Genomic DNA, 19,931 nt, shown 5'->3' on the forward strand with positions numbered 1-19,931 from the left:
ACTCTGATTGACCGGACACAACTCGGTTCCCTTCTTTCTGTGTTCTTTCTTGACCTACGCCAGTGATGGCAGACCTTTTAGAGTCCAAGTGCCCAAACTGCAACCCAAAACCCACTTATTCATCACTGGGTGCCAGGTGGGCGTGGCCCACTGGGTAGGCGTGGCTGTGGTGGTCATGGCAGATTGGGTGGGTATGGCCAAGGTGGGCGTGATCACCTCAATGTTGCTCGTGGGAAGGGACATCTGTAGGGGCCAGGCAGAGTTGGGAGAGATCCAGGGGGTCTCTGGCAGGTGGGGCGGTGGGCAGGAGGCTCATCCTGTGGGATGAGGTGAGGCAAGGCAGGGCGGGGGTGCCATTGTCACAGGGCAAGGTGAGGCAGGGGCCAGGGCAGCTGCTGCTTAACACCATAGGCCCCTGCACACAGAGGCCAATGAGCGCATAGGGATGCATCCAGCCATGTGGGACTTCAGCGAGTTAGCGGGCAGCTGGTTGAAGGGGGATGGTTGCCATCTCTGAGTGCTACCTCTGGCATGCGTGCCATAGGTTCGCCACCACTGACCTTCGCCATGGTATACCACTACTGGTAGTAGCGGAGCTTACCCGTTACAGTCATGTCATAACGGACACTGAACATGACCAACCCGATATTAAGAACCCTTTTGCCACCATCGTTAAGCAAATCATTGCATTCATTAAACAAATCTGCAGTCGTTAAGGAAACACCATTGGGTCTTAAGTAAACCAATGGCTTCCTACGGGTGCAGTTTTGCCAAGTGCTGGTTTTCAGCAAAACCTTTGCCAAATGCGGTCACGTGATCATGGGATACCGCGAATGGCTCTGTTGCCAAGTGCCCGAAATTTGGTCACATGGCCGTGGAGGGGGCCCAACCGTCACAACTCCGAACTCCAGGTTGTTAAAAGTCCCCTTTTTCAGGTCGACTGTAACTTCGAGCGAGGATTGCCTGTTACCTAGCTGTTCCTATCGCCCTACTACTGTCTTTTTGCCTAAAATGCCCATTATAGCTTCTCCCTCATGTGGATTTTCTGATGCCTGGACAGATTAGAGGAACTGGAGAACATTTTCTCGCACTCGGGGCACCCGTACGGCTTCTCGCCAGTGTGAGTCCGCATGTGCTTTTTGAGCCCTTGGCTCCACCGGAAGCTTTGTCCACACTCCGAGCAGACGTAGGGCTTCTCTCCCGTGTGCGACCTCTCGTGTTTGGCAAGCTGCGATCGCTGAATAAAACTATTCCCACAGTAGGTACACTGATAGGGCTTCTCGCCAGTATGCGTCCTTTTATGGGCAGTGAAGTGAGAACTAGAAATGAAGCACTTCCCACAGTCCGGGCACTGGTAAGGCTTCTCGCCCGTGTGTGTCCGCTTGTGCGTGGTGAGGTGAGAACTGTAAGAGAAGCATTTCCCACACTCGGCACACTGGTACGGCTTCTCCCCAGTGTGGATTCTCTCGTGCTTCCTCAGCTGGCAGCTAGAAATGAAACTCTTCCCACAGTCGGAGCAGACGTACGGCTTCTCCCCCGTGTGGGTCCTGGTGTGCGTAATAAGGTCCGACTTTTGATTGAAACTTTTGCCGCAGACGGCGCACTGGTGAGGCCGCTCTCCGGTATGAGTCCATTTATGTATCACCAGATGTCGGGTCTGACTGAAAGTTTCTCCACAGTCTGGACATTTATAAGGCTTCTCCCCCTTGTGGGTGCCCTCGTGGATCACTAACTGTGGCCTGTACCGGAAAGTCTGACCGCAGTCCAGGCAGCGGTACGGTTTCTCGCCCGTGTGAACTCTCCGGTGTCTCAGGAGGTTGCAGCGAGTGCCAAAGCTCTTCCCGCACTCGGAGCATTTGTACGGCTTCTCCCCGGTGTGAGTTCTCTCGTGGATGAGGCGCCCGATTTTATCACTGAAGGTTTTCCCGCACAACGAGCATTTATAAGGCTTCTCCCCGGTATGGAACCTCTCGTGGATAATCAGGGATTCCTTCCGGGTGAAGCTTTTCCCACAAGCTGAGCATTTGTGGGGCTTCTCCCCTGTGTGGGTTCGCTCGTGAATCACCAGGTGGGCGCGGCAGTCAGACAGCTTCCCACAATATTGGCACTTGTGCAGTTTTTCCTTCCTTGGGGGAGAGTCAAAAGTCGCCTTCATCCTCCTGCTACTGTACATTCCCTGGGGCAGGTCTGTGACTTCTCCAAGGAAGTACGGTTGATGGTCAGAGTTTCCTAGAAGAACAAGCAAGTTAGAAGGACATCAGTTATACACAAAAACTCAACTCAACTCAACTCAAGGCTCTTTGGATTGGCACTCAATGCCTGCTGATTTCATGGATTAGTCCAGGGATAGGCAACCTTGGCTCTTTTATGACTGGTGGACTTCAACTCAGAATTGGCTGGCTCAGAATTCCTGAGCCAGCCATGCTGAGGGGAAAGGGAGGTTTGCAAGCTGAGCCATGCTGGCTCAGGAATTCTGGGAGTTGAAGTCCACATCATAAAAGGGCCAAGGTGGCCTACCCCTGAAGTAGACTATAAAATAACAGTTGGAGGTCATCTAGTCCAACATCCTTGTCAAGCAGGAGATCTTATACCAGGGGTAGGCCACCTTGGCTCTTTTATGACTCATGGACTTCAACTCCCAGAATTCCTGAGCCAGCTATGCTGAGGGGAAAGGGAGAGGTTTCCAAGCTGAGCCATGCTGGCTCAGGAATTCTGGGAGTTGAAGTCCACGAGTCATAAAAGGGCCAAGGTTGCCTACCCCTGGATTAGTTGATACAGGTTTCTTGACAGCAACACAGAAACCGATCATCGTTTCCTTTTTCAGGGCACCTTTTCACCCCCTGCACAATCTAGCTTTCAGACCTTGTCTTCCCAATTTGTCTCCCATCCATGGACTCTCCAGGCTTATCCCTGCTTAGCTTCCCAGCCCAAGGAGGCCACCTGAATGCTGCCACTTGCTTGTTTGTTAAAGAGGAGAAGCGCCATTAGCGTCAGAGATGCTGGACAAACTCCTGACCTGTGTCCCAAGTTCGTGTGGCTCTTGTGGTCATCTCAAAGACCAATAGGACCAATCTGATCGCTCCGTGGCAAACCAAGGGAGAAGCATAAAGGAGATGCATAAAGAGAATATTGTGGGCAAACGCTTCCTCGCCTAAAGCAACTGAATCGCTTGGAAGAGGCAACGTATCATTATTAAGCATGCAAAATGTTACGGTGCACATTGAACCCCACAGCCAAGCATTGGCAGCTTCCTGAGCACCCCTGAACTAAAGCTGAACCACAGTTTGTATACTGTTGGCTAACTATGTTACAAAGGTATAGAAAGAGCAAGTCAACATGTACACTTCAGTGTGTTAAACTATTTTTGATAATCCCATCTGAGTGACCTCCTTTATTATTTATCACTTCTACTAGATCACCATGGCAACTATGCTCTCTCTGCTCCATCACTAGAGGCTTTTAAGAAGAGGCCGCACAGCCGCTTGTCTGAAAGGGTACATAGGATTATGTACTTCATCATCATCATCATCATCAAGTTGGAAGGGACCTTGGAGGTCATCAAGTCCAACCCCCTACTCAGGCAGGTAACCCTATACCATTTCAGACAAATGGCTGTCCAGTCTCTTCTTAAAAACTTCCAGTGTTGGAGCATTCACCGCTTCTGGAGGCAGGCTGTTCCACTGGTTAATTGTTCTGACTGTCGGGAAGTTTCTCCTTAGTTCTAGTTGCTTCTCTCCTTGATTAGTTTCCATCCGTTGCTCCTTGTCCTGCCTTCAGGCGCCTTGGAAAATAGCCTGACTCCCTCTTCTTTGGGGCAGCCCCTGAGATATTGGAAGACTGCTATAATAATAATAATAATAGTAAAGTTGGAAGGGACGTTGGAGGTCATCTAGTCCAACCCCCTGCTCGGGCAGGAAACCCTACACCATTTCGGACAAGTGGCTGTCCAGTCTCTTCTTAAAAACTTCCAGTGTTGGAGCATTTACTGCTTCTGGAGGCAAGCTGTTCCACTGATTAATTGTTCTCACTGTCAGGAAGTTTCTCCTTAGTTCTAGGTTGCTTCTCTCCTTGATTAGTTTCCCCCCGTTGCTTCTTGTCCTGCCTTCAGGTGCTTTGGAAAATAGCTTAATTCCCTCTTCTTTATGGCAGCCCCTGAGATATTGGAATACTGCTATCATGTCCCCCCTTGTCCTTCTCTTCGTTAAACTAGACATACCCAATTCTAGCAACCGTTCATTATATGTTTTAGCCTCCAGTCCCCTAATCATCTTTGTTGCTCTTCTCTGTACTCTTTCTAGAGTCTCAGCATCTTTTTACATCGTGGTGACCAAAACTGGATGCAGTATTCCAAGTGTGGCCTTACCAAGGCATTGTAAAGTGGTATTAATACTTCACGTGATCTTGATTCTATCCCTCTGTTAATGCAGCCTAGCACTGTGTTGGCGTTTTTGGCAGCTGCAGGGTCAAGCAGGGTCTCCTGTTTGAACAGGGGGGTGGACTAGAAGACCTCCAGGGTCCCTTCCAACTCTGTTATTCTGTATCCTGAAATTCTTCCCCCTTTGGCCACTCAGGGTAAATTCAGCTTCCCATGAATGTCTTCTTACAATGGCACTTTTTGTAGTTCCCGTGGACAGGTAGTCCTTGACTTATAACCGTTGGCTTAGCGACTGTCTGAACTTACAACAGACTTGAAAAAAAGTGACTTACAACTGGTCCTTGCACTTAACAACCATCGCAGCATCCCGATGGTCACATGACCAATATTTGGGTGCTTTGCAACTGGCTTGTAGTTGCAAGCGTTGTAGCTGCTCAGGATCATGTGATCACCATTTGCTACTCTCTAATCCACAGGAGCGTCAGAATAGGGTGGGAGGTACAACACAAACAGACGTGCAAGATTTTCTTATTATATTCAGTCTCAATTTTTTTTAAAAAGTGTTAGAGCAGTGGTTCTCAACCTGTGGGGTCGGGACCCCATTTGGGGTCAAACGACCATTTCACGGGGGTCGCCAACCAACGCAGTCCGCCATTTTTTTCCCCTTTTCCTTAGCTGTGCTGCTCCCTTTTATTCTATTGGCTTTTGAAAGCCAATAGAATAGACTCTCTTGAATAGAGTCTAATTCTATTGGCTTTCAAAAGCCAATAGGAATTATCCAGGCTGTCTCTGCCCTGCTGAGCCCACCAAAAGTCCCATTCTGCAAACAGTGCTGCACCAGTTGAGTAGTCCTCGACTTACGACCGGTTGGGGGTCACGGCATTAAAAAGGTTGAGAACCACTGTGTTAGAGTCTTCCTGTGGAGTTGATTTCTTGGTCTGGTCTATCAAATGGAGCTGATGCCCAGGGACCTTACATGGCTGAGGAGAGGCTAGAACTTGGGTATCCCCACTTTTAGCCCAGCAACGGCACCTTCGCCCCTGCAGCCCCCCAGCTCTCTAATAGGAAAACCATCCAGAGACACCCCCTACTGCACATTGGTCGCCTCCCCATCAACTGCAGGGGTAAAAAAAGCCTGCAAGGTGGTGATAAATAAATGAGGGTAGTCCTCACTTAGTGACTACAATTGTGACTGGCAATTCTGTCACTAAGATTTGTGGTGACTGGCACCTTCAAATACCCCCAAAGGCCGTGATCAGGACGTACGTTTCCGATCGATCAAGTTCTACCTACATTTACAAGATTTCATCCCCAGGTTTTTCAAAGCATTTTGGTCTACTCACCGTCTCCATCCATGGGGACCTCAACTTTCACAATATCCAATGGATCCAGTTCGGAATTGGAAGACTCATCAGGCAAGTCAGCCAGATCTTCCTATGGGTGAAACATGACGATGTCTAAGGAGATGATTGGGACACATCCTCTCACTATCAGCCAACAGCTGGCACACAAACCAGGATCAACTGGAGATTCATTTCAGCCCTTCTCGAACTCTGGCGAAATAATTTTCCAAGGCTACAAAGCCACTGGGGTTCAGGAAGCAATGATGTGGCCCAAGCCGGCTGCTTTAGAGATTGGTAAAGTCACAAGGGAAACCACAGTTTACTTGTCCAGAACAAGTTTAAAATGTCCTAATTTTAATCTCTCAGCTTGGCAATGAGGGAAATGACCATCCCTGAATCTGAGAAGAATGCCGGTCAAAACAGATCCCATTTAGCCATTCCAATTCTTTAACTGTGCATAAAGAAATGTTGTACTTTCACAGAATTTAGTACTTAACGCAGCAAATATGTGGAGGAATTTGCACGTGCAGCAAACTGCCATGCATTGCCCCCCACAAACCTCATATAACCTTTTGATACCCTTTGTCCCAAGGAAGCAGCCAAAAGATCACCCCCTTTTTGACTTAATATCTTACCTACCTAAATAAGTTCCCCCTTATCTCTTCCTGTCTTTATCTCTTCTTGTCTTTATCAGTTCTTTCTCCTTTTCTAATTTACCTGTATTTGTTTTACCTGCTCTCAACAGGTAATGTGTTACTAGAAAATAATTGCTTATATGAAGGAATTTTTTCAATTACTTTATGTCAACAACTAAAGGTTAAACTTCTAAATGTAAAATGTCAGCAGTTAATGGTAAAGCCTATGTATGTAAAAACTATATAAAAAACAATAAACTCAGAGGTGGAGAAGCTGTGTGAAGATGTGTCATGCAGCTTCAAACCTCTGCCCAAGACATGCCTGAGTCTTTTTCTTAGCATCGTTACACAAATAGATTAAAAGGATGAAACTTTAGTGAACTCCAGCCGACATCATCAGAGCTATAGAGTGGTTCGAATCATTGTAAGTTAAATTTATAACGAGGGAGAGGAAGCTGAGGAAGACAGATTGGTTATACCATTGGTGGCAAACGTAAGGCACGGGTGCCAGAGGCGGCACTCAGAGCCCTCTCGGTGGGCACGCACACCGTCGCCCCAGTCCTAGGCCTTCAGCTGGGTTTTATAAAACCTTTTTCCTTTAGGCCTCCGCCGCCATGTGCAAAAAAAAAAAAAAGAGAGAGATTCAATCAATCAGTCAATTTCAACTTCTTCTCGTGGGAAAAAAAAGATCTTGCAAAGTTGGAATTGATTGGTTGAACTTTTTAGTCCCACCCAGTCTGCTGTTACCACCGCAGCCACACCCACCCAATGGGCCATACCTACTCAATAGGCCATACCCATCCGGCACCCGACAATGCATAAGTGGGTTTTGGGTTGCAGTTTGGGCATTCAGTCTCTAAAAGGTTCGCCATCACTGGGTTATACAAATGCAGCCCAGGTTATGGGTATCTTAACAATTGTGTTAGAAACTGACTCTTTGTGTTCAGGCTTCTCTTTAGCACAGTGGTTCTCAACCTGTGGGTCGGGACCCCATTTGGGGTCGAACGACCATTTCACGGGGGTCGCCAAACAACGCAGTCTGCCATTTTTTTCCCCTTTTCCTTAGCTGAGCTACTCCCTTTTAATCTATTGGCTTTTGAAAGCCAATAGAATAGACTCTCTTGAATAGAGTCTAATTCTATTGGCTTTCAAAAGCCAATAGGAATTGTCCAGGCTGTCTCTGCCCTGCTGAGCCCACCAAAAGTCCCATTCTGCAAACAGTGCTGTACCAGTTGAGTAGTCCTCGACTTACGACCGGTTGGGGGTCGCGGCATTAAAAAGCTTGAGAACCACTGCTTTAGCAGCACCACAGAGTGAGATTTTGCTGAACTCCCATACAGCAAAAGACTCCAGCCATCTCAAAAGGTCTCACTTTTTTTAAAAAAAAAAGGATATTGATAAGATTGAGCGAGTTCAGAAACAGGCAACAAAAATGGTGCAAGATCTGAGAGACAAAAGGCACCAGGAGAGATGGGAGGAACTGAATATCTACTCCTGCCTGAAGGATAGAAGGGAAAAGAAAGACATGATTGAAAGCCTGAAATATATTAAGGGTGTGAATAAGATTCTAAGAAGCGGTCTCTTCAACATTAAGCAAAAAATCAAGATCCTGGGGGACATAACCACAACAGACAGGGGGAAAGTTCAAATAATAGAAAATATTATTTCACAGAAAGAGTAATGGATGCTTGGAACCAACCTCCAGCAGAGGCCACGGTGGGTCAATCATCAGTAACTGAGTTTAAACATGGGTTTAATACAGGTCAGTCATCTGACAAAAATTAAAAAATAACTCAAAGGACAAACTCGATGGACCACTAGATCTTCTTGTGCCGTCGGTTTTCTATGTTTCTATGTCTCAACAAACACACTGGGTTTATCACATTATTACAATTGCTCTTTGATAAGGAAGTTTTTAACCAGCTTCTCAAGCCTGTTTCACCAAAACTTAAAAATTAAGTCATGCCAGACATCCGATTATGAGCTGCAGCTCACAAAGGCTGATGTCTTTTAATAAAAAGTGCTAGATGGAAAGGCACCTACCAGAGCATTTTAGGATGCTTTTTTGTCATTAAAAACACTCTCATGGCAGGCTATAGGACAGTCCAGTGATGGCGAACCTTTTAGAGACTTAGTGCCCAAACTGCAACCCAAAGCCCACTTATGCATCATCGAGTGTCGTGTGGGTGTGGCCCATTGGGTGGGCTAGGCAGCCCATTGGGTGGGCGTGGCTGCGGTGGTAACGGCAGACTGGGTGGGACTAAAAAGTTCAATCAATCAATTCCAACTTTGCAAGATCTTTTTTTTCCCCCACGAGAAGTTGAAATTGATGGATTGATTGAACCTCTTTTTTTTTTGCACACGGTGGCGGAGGCCTAAAGCGAAAAGGTTTTATAAAACCCAACTGAAGTCCTAGGACTGGGGCGACGGCGCGCGTGCCCACGGAGAGAGTTGAGTGCCGCCTCTGGCACCCGTGCCATAGGTTCGCCACCGGTGGGACAGTCCTTGACTTACAACAGTTAGTTTAGTGACCGTTCAAAGTTGTAACAGCCACTGCAAAAAGTGACATGTGATCATTTTTTTGACACTTACGACCATTGCACCATTCCCATGATCACATGATCAAAACTCAGACACCTTGGCAACTGACTCATATTCTGTGACAGTTGCAATATGCCAGAGTCATGTGATCCCCTTTTGTAACGTTCAGGCAAGCAAAGTCAATGGGGAAACCAGATTCTCTTAATGAACGTGTTACTAACTTAACAACCGCAGTGTTTCACTTAACAACTGTGACAAACAAGTGGGGCAAAACTCACTTAACAAATGTCTCACTTAGCAACACAAATTTCGGAGCTCAGCTGTGGCTGTAAGCCGAACTCTACAAGGCTGCCCAACATGACAAGGATCCACGCTCACCCTCTGCTCATCTCCTGATGGGAGCCTCCAAAGGAAGTCCTCGGCCAACGTCACCACCTGGCTCCCCGTTTCCGGACAGTGTTCCCGAACCCAGTTCTGCATTTCCAGTGGCAGGATCATCAGGAACTGCTCCAAAACCACCAGCTCCAATATTTGCTCCTTAGAATGACGCTCTGGCTTCAGCCACTGGCAGCAGAGGTCCCAGAGTTGACCAAACACTTTCTGAGGCCCCTCAGCTTCCTCATAGCAAAACTGCCGGAAGCGTTGGCATCGCAGTGCCATGTTGAGCTTGCCCTCCTCCACCAATTCTTCCTTCACTTCCACTGGGGAATCCAGGCCTTCGTAGAATTCGGGAAAGCCCAGGCCTGGCAAAGTTTCAGACGCAGTTTTTCTTCTGAAGGACCATTGATGGAAATCAGTCTTTTTGCTAAAAGGAGGCCTAGTGTTATTCTCTGGGGAGGATTGAGAAGATGGAGAGTTTCTTCCATCCAAGGATGGAGCCTTCAGAGCTTCTCTTTTCTGGATCTCACAGAACTGGTCCATCCCTTCTTCTGGTTCTTGCTTAATCTGAGACGTAGTGAAGCCCTTCAGATATTCCTGTGTTGCCGCAATTGGGACGCTTCCCCTCACTCTTTTTCCTGTCTGGGATCCTGGCAAGTCCTGTACTTCCATCTTTCTTTCTGGCAGGAATAGAAATTATAATAATTACTTATGCACAAAAGGGAAGCCGAGGATCCATAAAGGTCTGTCCACCCCCACCCCCCACCCCCATGTTTCTTGCTGATCTGGAGCCAATTGTCTTTCTGCAAGCATTCTGAAAATCCAATAGAGCAGTGGTGGTGAACCTATGGCACGCATGCCAGAGGCGGCACTCGGAGCCCTCTCTGTGGGCACACGCACCGTCGTCGCAGCCCCACCTCCTCACCAGCAGCCCCCCTGGAGGAGAGCCACCCCTGGTAGAGGCCCACATGAAGCAGCACAGCCAAGGACATGGTAGCCGTGCAATGGGGACCAGACTCCGCCCTTGCAGCCCGTCATGCACATCTGATGCTGTGGGGCATGGGCAGAGGGCGTGGCTGCCATGGCGCTGCCTTGATCTGTGGCGGGTTGTGGAGGTGGTGGGTGGCCCAGCGGGCAGAGCAGGGACGGGGAGGGGGGGCAGTTTTTGGGCACTCGATCTCTAAAAGGTTCACCATCACTGCGATAGAGAATAAATAATACATAATCCTTGGGGAACCGCTTTAAAGCTTGGGTTAATTTAATTGCATCACTTAAAATTTAATTAGTTCAAATCAACGTAGTTACTTCAATTTACCGAATGGTTAGAACAGTATATGCAATTTATTAAATTTATCCCTTCCAGCTCTATTCTATTCTAAACTTTGCAAAGCAAAGACTGGGGGCCCCAAAGGGAAAGTGACCCGCTGTAAAAAGCCCACCTCCTCGCTCTCCCCCCCCCAGGAGTCTCCCCTTACCTTCTTGCACCTGGGAATTCCCTCTCCTCCCCCTCCTCCCCCCTCCTGCTCCCCTCCCCCTCTTGCAGCGTCCTTGCCCACCTGGCTCCCCTTGCGCGCCCCTCCCCGCGAGGAGAATCTCCGCAATCCTGAATTAAGAGGCGTCTGAAGACCAGGAAGGGGGCGGCGGGAAGGGCAGGAAACTGGCTCCCAGATCCCCTTCCCCCCCCCTTTTCCTGCCTCCTCTCTAGGCGCAAAAAGAAAAGCTCTCTGCGTTTAACCCTTTCGTTGAAGCCGGGGCGGGGAGGGGGCGACTGGGGCGCCGCCGGGCATTGCTAAAATCCTCCAATCGGGCCCCGCCGGAGAGGCTCGTCCTTATCACCACCACCACCCCCCCCCCCAAGAAAAGCCAAAGAAACTGAAAATCACTGCAATTTACAAGAACCTTGCATGCGCTAATCCGCAACTACAATAGGTGCAAATTAGGAATCTTGAAGATGGGCGAGGCAGCCCTGCAGATGTCATTGGACTACAAGGCCCACCATCCTTCACCCATGCAATTCTTGGGCTGCAGATGCTGCCATTTGCTTGAATATCGAACCTTTACACAATGTGTCAGGAGGAGTCTGGTAGCTCCTTTTCTGACGGATTGTATTAATAGGCGCAGCTCCTGCGAGCCTTTTCACAAAATCTCTTAGTCTGCAAGGGGGCAATTCGATGCCTTCTGATTTTTGGCCGCTTTAGATGCCCAGGGTCTCTTCACAATCATGCGGGGGGGGGGTGTCCCTTGTTCTGAGTAGGAGGATCCATTTCCTACCTTTCTTCTCCCACTTTAAGGGTTTTCATTTTTCAACGTTGTTGCACCCCAAGAACAAACAGATTCCCCTTTTTTCTGGTGGAATTACATACACCCAAAGATGAAAGGAAACTAGGCACAGGTGTGATAGGACTGTACAATAGTGCTGTATCACATTGCCAACCTAACTGAGGAAACTTAATGCAACCCTTTTCATGAACTGAGATCAGGAATAAGGGGGGGGGAGGGAGACTTCACATGGGAACATTATCTCTAATTGCACTAATTTTCATAGATTTCAGACAGGGAGGAGTGGCAAAAATTAGAAGGACACAAAGTACAGAATGATACTTATTTCTGGCTTGATTGACAGCAGCATATTTAGTACTCAGGGCGGTTTGAAACAGCCATTATCTGATTTCTTAGCATTTCTCTTTTGTTACTAATGTAGTCTGCATTAAAACTCCTGTTTATAGTTCATTGTGTCAGAAACACAAGCTTTTGGAGAAGCACCCCTCCCTGAAGATGCTCATAACTTTGTAATTCTATCATTACAAAATATGGCTTTAAAGAATTATATATTTGTGTTGGTGAATAGAGAGAGAGAGAGAGACGATAGATAGATAGATAGATAGATAGATAGATAGATAGATAGATAGATAGATAGATAGATAGATAGATAGATAGAGTGGGAAGAATCCAGATAAAGAAATATTTTGGGAAATATTAAAAAGGCAGAATATGTTTCTCCAAAGCAGTGGTTCTCAACCTTTTTAATGCCGCAACTCCAACCGGTCGTAAGTCAAGGACTACCCAACCGGTCGTAAGTCGAGGACTTTCCCTGCCCGGGAGCGCCGTGCATGCGTGGTGCCGCCCCCTGCGCCGGCCGAGACGGCGCAGGCCGACCACCGGCTGGGCCACCAGCTGGCCCAGCCCAAGGGAGGTAAGGCACCCGCCGGGCCCCACGCACGCCAGCAACCCTTCTTGTGCCCACCGGCCTCCCACCTCCCACCCCTGGCCCTCTTTTACTTACATTTTTAGTAGTTGCTCAGCAGGGAGGAGTGGAAACTTCCAGACAGCTCGCCTTCGCTGCAGATAACTTGCAGCACCGTTTGCAGAGTGGGACTTTTGGCGGGCTCAGCAGGACAGAGACAGCCTGGACAATTCCTATTGGCTTTTGAAAGCCAATAGAATTAGACTCTATTCAAGAGAGTCTATTCTATTGGTTTTCAAAAGCCAATAGAATAAAAGGGAGTAGCACAGCCAAGGAAAAGGGGGAAAAATGGTGGACTGCGTTGTTTGGCGACCCCCGTGAAATGGTCGTTCGACCCCAAATGGGGTCCCAACCCAGAGGTTGAGAACCACTGCTCCAAAGGAATAATGGAGAAGATCTTTAAAAAGGCAGAAACATCTTCCTCCCCCCAGCCAGAAAACTAGGCAGAGGCCAGGTTTTAGAAATGCAAATTCAATAATCCTTTCAGAAAGGTTGAAGCTAAAAACTGAAGAGATTAGGAAGACAAAGACCCCTAAAATCTACATACACCACCCAAACTCTAAAAACATGACATAATAGGATTAACCCACCAATACCAAAAGGGCGCATTCAGACTCAGATCAAAGTACATGACACAGGAAATACAAAGCCTCAAAGAGGAACAGGAAACAACCTCAAGAGCCCCAGAAGGTATAAAAACCTACCACTCCCAGCAACATGTGGTCAGTTTTCCCAGAGCCAAACTTCTGTCTGGCTCTTCTCTTCAATAAACTCCAACCTTCTTACTAAAGCAGTCTCCATTTTGTTTATTACCAGCTTGGACTGGATCCTGATGAAGGCTTTTCTTTCAACAATAGGTAGTCTAATCTTTTCTTAAAAACCTCCAGAGATGGAGCATCCACAATGCCATGAAGTAAACTGTTCTATTTATTAATCACCAGTATTGCTTCCAAATCACATTTGAATAGAAGATATTATCTTTCCATTTGCATTCTTGCAGAGTCAAGAGCTTGCTAGAGGGCAGAATTGCTAGCAGCCTTCCCAAATTTCCAGATGGGTTAGAGTTCGGTCTTATTGTCCCAAACAGCTTGAGCAGAACACTTAGAGCAGTGGTTCTCAACCTTTTTAAATGCTGCGACCCCTCCCCCCCAACCGGTCATAAGTCGAGGACTACTCAACCAGTCGTAAGTCGAGGACTGCTCAACTGATGCAGCACCGTTTGCAGAATGGGACTTTTGGCGGGCTCAGCAGGGCAGAGACAGCCTGGACAATTCCTATTGGCTTTTGAAAGCCAATAGAATTAGACTCTGTTCAAGAGAGTCTATTCTATTGGCTTTCAAAAGCCAATAGAATAAAAGGGAGTAGCACAGCTAAGGAAAAGGGGGAAAAAATGACGGACTGCGTTGTTTGGCGACCCCCGTGAAATGGTCGTTCAACCCCAAATGGGGTCCCGACCCACAGGTTGAGAACCACTGACTTAGAGGCTACTAATCTGCAGAAAACAGATCGAAAGATTCCTGTGCTTTGGTAGGAGCGATTCTCAGTGGAGATCAAAATCTCTCTACATTCTTAAAACCTTGTGACTGATTTCCTGTGGCTGTCAAGATTTTAAGACACAGCAGCACATCAGCCCAGAAGCTCAAAGGGAGCCAGCTTCACTCATGCTGGCCAAGAATGACTTTAAGCCTGCCCATATATCTTAAAGCCGATGTTCCCAACAAGCCAGATTTGCTCCTGGAGGATATTTTAAATCTGTTAAATGCTAAATGTCATGTGCTTCTGTAAGTTCCCTCGAGAAAGGAGTCTTTCTTAGGTAAAATTGAGAGACATATGCAGCAAAGCCAAGAGAAAGGCGGCTGAGAAAGAGCAGATGTTTCTCTATATATGATAAATGTTTCCAAAAAGCACTTCGAAGGGTTGTAAAAAGGTTGGTAATACAGATGTGCATGCAAAAGTATATAAAAGTCGTCCCGCTCTTTGATTGATACATTTTTTTTAATTAGAAATTTTTAATCTAATAAATACAAAGGTAGCCAGAAAATGGGAAGCCAGAAAATGGGATCTGTCGCTAGGTGGCGCTGTATAGATCAGCAAGGCTGGCGATTAAGGAACTGTCAACGCAAAGGCGGCATCGGTAATTGAAAAGGGGTTTTTAAACCATAGAGTATTAAATTGGTAGAGAGGACGTCGGAGAAGACGAGAAAGAGGGTAGAAGAATGTCTTCCGGTTCAGCAATGGGAATGTGGTGGTGTAGTTGGCTCTCCTGCTTTTCCTAGGGTCGAAGCTGCTACTGGAAGGTGAGTCGGAGGAGAAGCCGGGACCAAGTGGGGCTGTTTGGTTTCCTCCACGGTGTAGAAACAGCGAAGCAACTAGGCTGAAACGTGTCAGGTGCTGCATATTTTATAAATAAAAGTAAATTCTACTCCATTAGTGCTGCATGCTTCAAAAGCGGCGCCTGCAATTTTCTCGTGGTTGGAAGATTGACAAAGTCTCCAAGTTAGGTTTGATGCCTTGTGATTTTATGGAGGTTGTTTTCTTGGCAACAAGATGAGGCTGATCTACTATTGCTCTCTTCTGGGATTGGTTTCTTTCTTACTTCCATGTCTAGCTAATAAACACTGGATTTCCCCGTGGTGCCCCATCTGTGTATTAACCAGGTTCAACTGTGCTTAACCCAGCACTTTTTTAAAAATAGCTTTTGAACATTTGGAATTTTCAGTTGTATACATAGTCCTAGCTTACTACTTTTTCACTGCCCCATCAGAGATACAGTGGCACTGAACAAGGAAATATTCCACTTGTCTTCAAAGTTGTGGCTGTTGCAGTTATTTGGGTGCTGGCACTGGCTTGCAGTTGCAACAGTTGTAATGTCCCACAGTCATGGAATTGCCATGAGTGGGACCTTCACAGCTGATTTCCAACAAACAAAATCAGTTGGGAAACTGACAGAAAGTTGCAACTCGCAGTCATGTTACATTGCACATAACAACCCATGGTGATTTGCTTAATGATCGCAGCTAGAACTGATGTTATAAATTGTCACTATAATGTGATGTCTTGGTTAATGACCACAGTTTAAAAGTTACCTGTCAGTAGTTGTGGTGGTCAGTAAGTGAGGACAACCCATATTGTGGTGTCACCAGAGTGTTTAAAGCCTCCCACCATTCTAAAATTATAAAATATTTTATAAAAACCCATTTCAGGTGTAGAAATGTGTGACTGACCCTAGTCAATAAATGAATCTCATGACTCACTGAATATTTGAAGTTGGTCTCACTATGTTGCCGGCAATGGGGTGGGTGTGGTTTCCCGATGATGCGGCCGGGCCTGCACTAGACTTATAGACTTATATAAACAGATAATGAACTTTAAGTAATGTAAGAGATTTTATTAACATTGTAGCATGTTTGCTTCATAATTGTAATTTATGCTTTGTTCTCATGTTGACTAACCATTTTGTAAACCACAATTAAACTAACCCTCTTGTGTGAATTTTATAGACAAAGAGGATGGCAATAAGTACTCTGGACAACTGAGAATAACAAGCATCATTGAAAAGGAAAGAAAATCAAGCCAACAATCAAAACCTTTTCCATTTCCTCAAGAAAACCACAGATTTTTCTTCAGTAGCAGGTTGAGAGAAAAAGGAAGAAAATCATGAAAAGAATATTGAACTGGACAAAGTAGAGTATGTGGAACTCAAGGAAATACTTCATGAAAAGATCAAGGGGATTTATTTCCAAATTCAAAAAACATGGGAAGTCAGTGGGAAGGAAAAGATCGCTTGGATGGCCATATAGGGTGGAGAGTACTGCAGGCTTCACCCGTGAGGAAGGAAACAGTAGCTTGAGTCAAAACTCCATCCAACAAGGAATCCAAAGAATTTTTAACTTCCTTGAGAATCCAAGAATGCCAATGGTGGAAAAACACCATAGATATGCATATTGTGGGAAAAGCATGGATAGTAAATCACAGTTGATAATACACCATGTATGAATGTCCAGTTTGTGGGAAAAGTTTCAGTCAGAATTCCAGTCTCATGATACACCAGTGGACACATACAGGAGACAAACCATATGAGTGTCCAGAATGTGGGAAAGGTTTCCGTCAGAATTCCCACCTGGTGATACACCAGAAGATTCACACAGGAGAGAAACCATATGAGTGTCCAGATTGTTCAAAATGTTTCATTCGGAATTGTGACCTGGTGATACACCAGAGGACACACACAGGAGAGAAACCATATGAGTGTCTGGATTGCGGAAAATGTTTCAGTCAGAATTTTGACCTAGTGATACATCAGAGGACTCACACAGGAGAGAAACCATATGAGTGTCCAATTTGTGGAAAAAATTTCAACTGGAATTCACACTTGGTGGTACATCAACGGACTCACACAGGAGTGAAACCATATGTGTGTCCAGATTGTGGAAAAAGTTTCAATTGGAATTCGCATTTGGTGGTACACCAGCGGACTCACACAGGAGAGAAACCATATGAGTGTCCAGATTGTGGAAAAACTTTCATTCGGAATTCTGACCTAGTGAGACACCATGCAACACACACAGGGGAAAAACCGTATGAGTGCCTAATTTGTGGAAAAAAATTCAGTCGGAATTTTTACCTGGTAATACACCAGAAGATTCACACAGGAGAGAAACCATATAAGTGTCTGGAGTGTGGGAAAGGTTTCAGTCAGAATTCTTCCCTGGTGATACATCAGAGAACTCACTCAGGGGAGAAACCTTATGAGTGTCTGGATTGTGGAAAATGTTTTAGTCAGAATTCCAGCCTGGTGAGACACCAGAGGAGTCACATAGCAGACAAAGTATATGAATGCCCAGATTGTGGGGAAGGTTTCTGTCTGAATTCCCACCTGGTAATACACCAGAAGATTCACACAGGGAAGAAACTGTATGAGTGTCCAGATTGTTGGAAATGTTTCCTTCGGAATTCTGAGCTGGTGATACACCAGAGGACTCACACAGGAGAGAAACCGTATGAGTGTCCAGACTGTGGGAAAGATTTCAGTACTAGGTCTAACCTTATAAATCATGTGCGTATACACACAGGGGAGAAACCATTTACGTGCCCTGAGTGTGGACGATGCTTCAGGAAACATTCCACCCTTATCGCACACAAGAAAACCCACATTAGGTCCAAAGTGATGAGTGTAGAGAAGGCTTGAATTTCATTTCTAATGTCTGACTGTAATTCTGCAAAAATCTTTGTAGCGTGTCCTTTGCATTTTTATCATGATAGATGATAGCAATATCACATGCAGAGTCCCAGCCTTCTTCTACCTGGATGTCCTTGAGATTTTGAGCCGCGGAATTCCCCAGCCAGCATTCTCCTCAGGATAGGAGCACTAACACAGACTATAGAGATTGTGGCTCCTCACATAATGAGAAAGCGAGAGGAGAAGTAGAGCTGGGTCAAAGTTCATCTTTTACTAACTGTTCCAGGAATTCGGTGCACCAAGCATGTCTGTTCAGATTGGGTCAAGAATGAGGCCGGCAAGTGGAAGAAACCATATGAGTACTAAATATATTGGAGGAGTTTGGGGCAGTGACAGAAGCAGTGTAAAATTTCAGATGTAAAGGCTGTTCTGCCTTGCAGGTGACCTTCGTGGAGAAGAGCTGTAGGAACACTGAGTTGAGGAGAAAAGGGATTGTGGTTTTGAGCACAGAATCTCCAGGTTTATTCGCAACTCCTGCTGTGATCTCCTTTGTTTTTAGAGGCCTCCTGGTTAGCCTTTGACGGCGGGTGTGTGTGTGTGTGTGTGTGTGTGTAAGAGCAGCACCAGGAGGCTGATACTTTTGTGGTTCCCCCTCCCTTGTAGAGAAATGTGAGGGGGAAAATGGTACAGTAGATAATGTTTCATTTCTAAAACAGCATTGCATAAGAATCATGAATAGCTTTTGGGAAAGAAAAAAAAAGGAAGGTGTCAGCATTTCTGTAAACATTGGGACAGGGTAATGCAAAGCTCTCTTCTCAACACATGGGAGACATTTCCTCTTCTTTCCCTTCTATCCTAGGGCTCCTTAATTTTTTTTTTTTTTTAAATCCTTCAAATAAAGAGGGGAACATCATTTGTAGCAGCAGAAGTGAAGCTTTAGCTATGTAGATGAATGATCTTGATTTTGCTGGGATTAGAAGACACCAAAGGATTCCAAGATTGTTTATTTCAAGCTCTGGAGGGGAGTCAAAAGTTGCCTTCTTCCTATAGCAGTGGTGGCGAACCTATGGCACGCGTGCCAGAGGCGGCACTCGGAGCCCTCTTAGTGGGCACGCGCGCCATTGCCCCAGCCCTGCCTCCCCCCACGGCCCCCTCATCAGCAGCCTCCCCTGAGGAGAGTCGCCCCCAGGCACACCCCGCATGGAGCAGCACAGCCAAGCACATGGCAGCAGGAACAAGACTCCACTCTCGCGCCCCGTTGCATGTAGATGATGCTGCGGATCGCGGGCAGAGGGGATAGCCGCCATGACGCTGGGCCGCCTGGGCAATCTACGGCGGGCTGTGGAGGCGGTGAGTGGTCCTGCGGGCAAGTAGGTTGGGGGCGTAGCGGGGGCAGGGACGGGACGGGGCGATTTTGGGGCACTCAGTCTCTAAAAGGTTCACCATCACTGTCCTATAGCAAATGTACAACAGGAGCGTGCACGCACACACGCACACTGTAGGGATCCTGCACGCTCTTTGGAGAGGAGTCAAAACTCGCCTTCCTCCTCCTCTTCCTCCTGCTGTACGTTCCCTGGGGCAGGTCTGTGATTTCTCTGAGGAAACACCAACACAATTCAAAAAGAAAGGTTATAATTATTTTGGGGAAGGTCACATTGCATATGATCCCTTTGAAGGACACCCAGGAACCAAGAGCAGGCTAGCCATGTGGAAAAACCAAGAGGCTCTTGGCCTAAGTCTCAAGTCTAAATGACCTTGAATTTAAACATGTGCAAAATTTCTAACCTTTCAAATAGTAAAATTATATTTAAGCAATTCTCTGTCTTTGGTGTCATATTTTAGTGCACCTCTCTATCATGTCTCATTGGAAACCCTTGCAATGATCCCAAAGCCTCTGAATCTCTTACAGGGCTATATAAAAATACCAAGCAAAATTAAATAAAGCCAATCTAAGAATCGGAGGGACTGGTCTATAGGGTGAGTTCAAAAGCATAAGTTCCCAATCGGAAGAACAGTCCATTTCCTCCAGAGTTTGAAGCTCAGATTGAAAGATGTAAAATATGTTATATTTCATATTCTATAGCAGTGGTTCTCAACCTTTTTAATGCCGCGACCCCCAACCGGTCGTAGGTCGAGGGCTACTCAACTGGTGCAGCACCGTTTGCAGAATGGGACTTTTGGCAGGCTCAGCAGGGCAGAGACAGCCTGGACAATTCCTATTGGCTTTTGAAAGCCA

The 19,931-nt window shown here is 46.5% G+C and overlaps 2 protein-coding genes across 4 annotated transcripts; one reads left to right on the forward strand and one right to left on the reverse strand.

The window, feature by feature from the left end:
- Positions 1-446: 446 nt before the first annotated feature.
- On the reverse strand, positions 447-10,925 carry LOC120298236 (zinc finger and SCAN domain-containing protein 2-like). 2 transcript variants are annotated; one of them, XM_039321733.1, is made up of 4 exons: positions 10,829-10,925; positions 9,273-9,952; positions 5,719-5,809; positions 447-2,229 (listed from the first exon to the last, which is right to left on the reverse strand). In XM_039321733.1, the coding sequence occupies exons 2-4, from the start codon at positions 9,942-9,944 to the stop codon at positions 1,019-1,021; spliced, it is 1,974 nt and encodes a 657-aa protein (XP_039177667.1). In that variant the 5' UTR covers positions 9,945-9,952; positions 10,829-10,925; the 3' UTR covers positions 447-1,018. The 2 variants fall into 2 exon arrangements, with proteins under 2 accessions (XP_039177667.1, XP_039177668.1); XM_039321734.1 differs by lacking the exon at positions 10,829-10,925 and having other exon boundaries at positions 5,719-5,832; positions 9,273-9,296.
- A 3,756-nt stretch (positions 10,926-14,681) lies between these two features.
- Positions 14,682-19,510, forward strand: LOC120298238 (zinc finger and SCAN domain-containing protein 2-like). 2 transcript variants are annotated; one of them, XM_039321740.1, is made up of 2 exons: positions 14,682-14,813; positions 16,017-19,510. In XM_039321740.1, exon 2 carries the CDS (start codon positions 16,505-16,507, stop codon positions 17,702-17,704), a length of 1,200 nt encoding a protein of 399 aa, XP_039177674.1. In that variant the 5' UTR covers positions 14,682-14,813; positions 16,017-16,504; the 3' UTR covers positions 17,705-19,510. The 2 variants fall into 2 exon arrangements, with proteins under 2 accessions (XP_039177674.1, XP_039177675.1); XM_039321741.1 differs by having other exon boundaries at positions 14,751-14,904.
- The last annotated feature ends 421 nt before the right edge of the window (positions 19,511-19,931 follow it).

The sequence above is a fragment of the Crotalus tigris genome, unplaced genomic scaffold, assembly GCF_016545835.1.
Source record: "Crotalus tigris isolate CLP2741 ecotype Arizona unplaced genomic scaffold, ASM1654583v1 scf7180000023825.297174, whole genome shotgun sequence".
Classification (NCBI taxonomy): domain Eukaryota; kingdom Metazoa; phylum Chordata; class Lepidosauria; order Squamata; family Viperidae; genus Crotalus; species Crotalus tigris.

What these genes read in the sequence shown, in the direction of transcription:
- LOC120298236 (XM_039321733.1), bottom strand. Translation starts at nt 9,944, where the DNA reads ATGGAAGTACAGGACTTGCCAGGATCCCAGACAGGAAAAAGAGTGAGG. An exon ending in CATCAGGAGATGAGCAGAGG is followed by an intron (nt 5,810 to 9,272) that starts GTGAGCGTGGAT and finishes TTTCACCCATAG; the next exon opens with GAAGATCTGGCTGACTTGCC. An exon ending in GGTCCCCATGGATGGAGACG is followed by an intron (nt 2,230 to 5,718) that starts GTGAGTAGACCA and finishes TTGTTCTTCTAG; the next exon opens with GAAACTCTGACCATCAACCG.
- LOC120298238 (XM_039321740.1), top strand. Translation starts at nt 16,505, where the DNA reads ATGTATGAATGTCCAGTTTGTGGGAAAAGTTTCAGTCAGAATTCCAGT.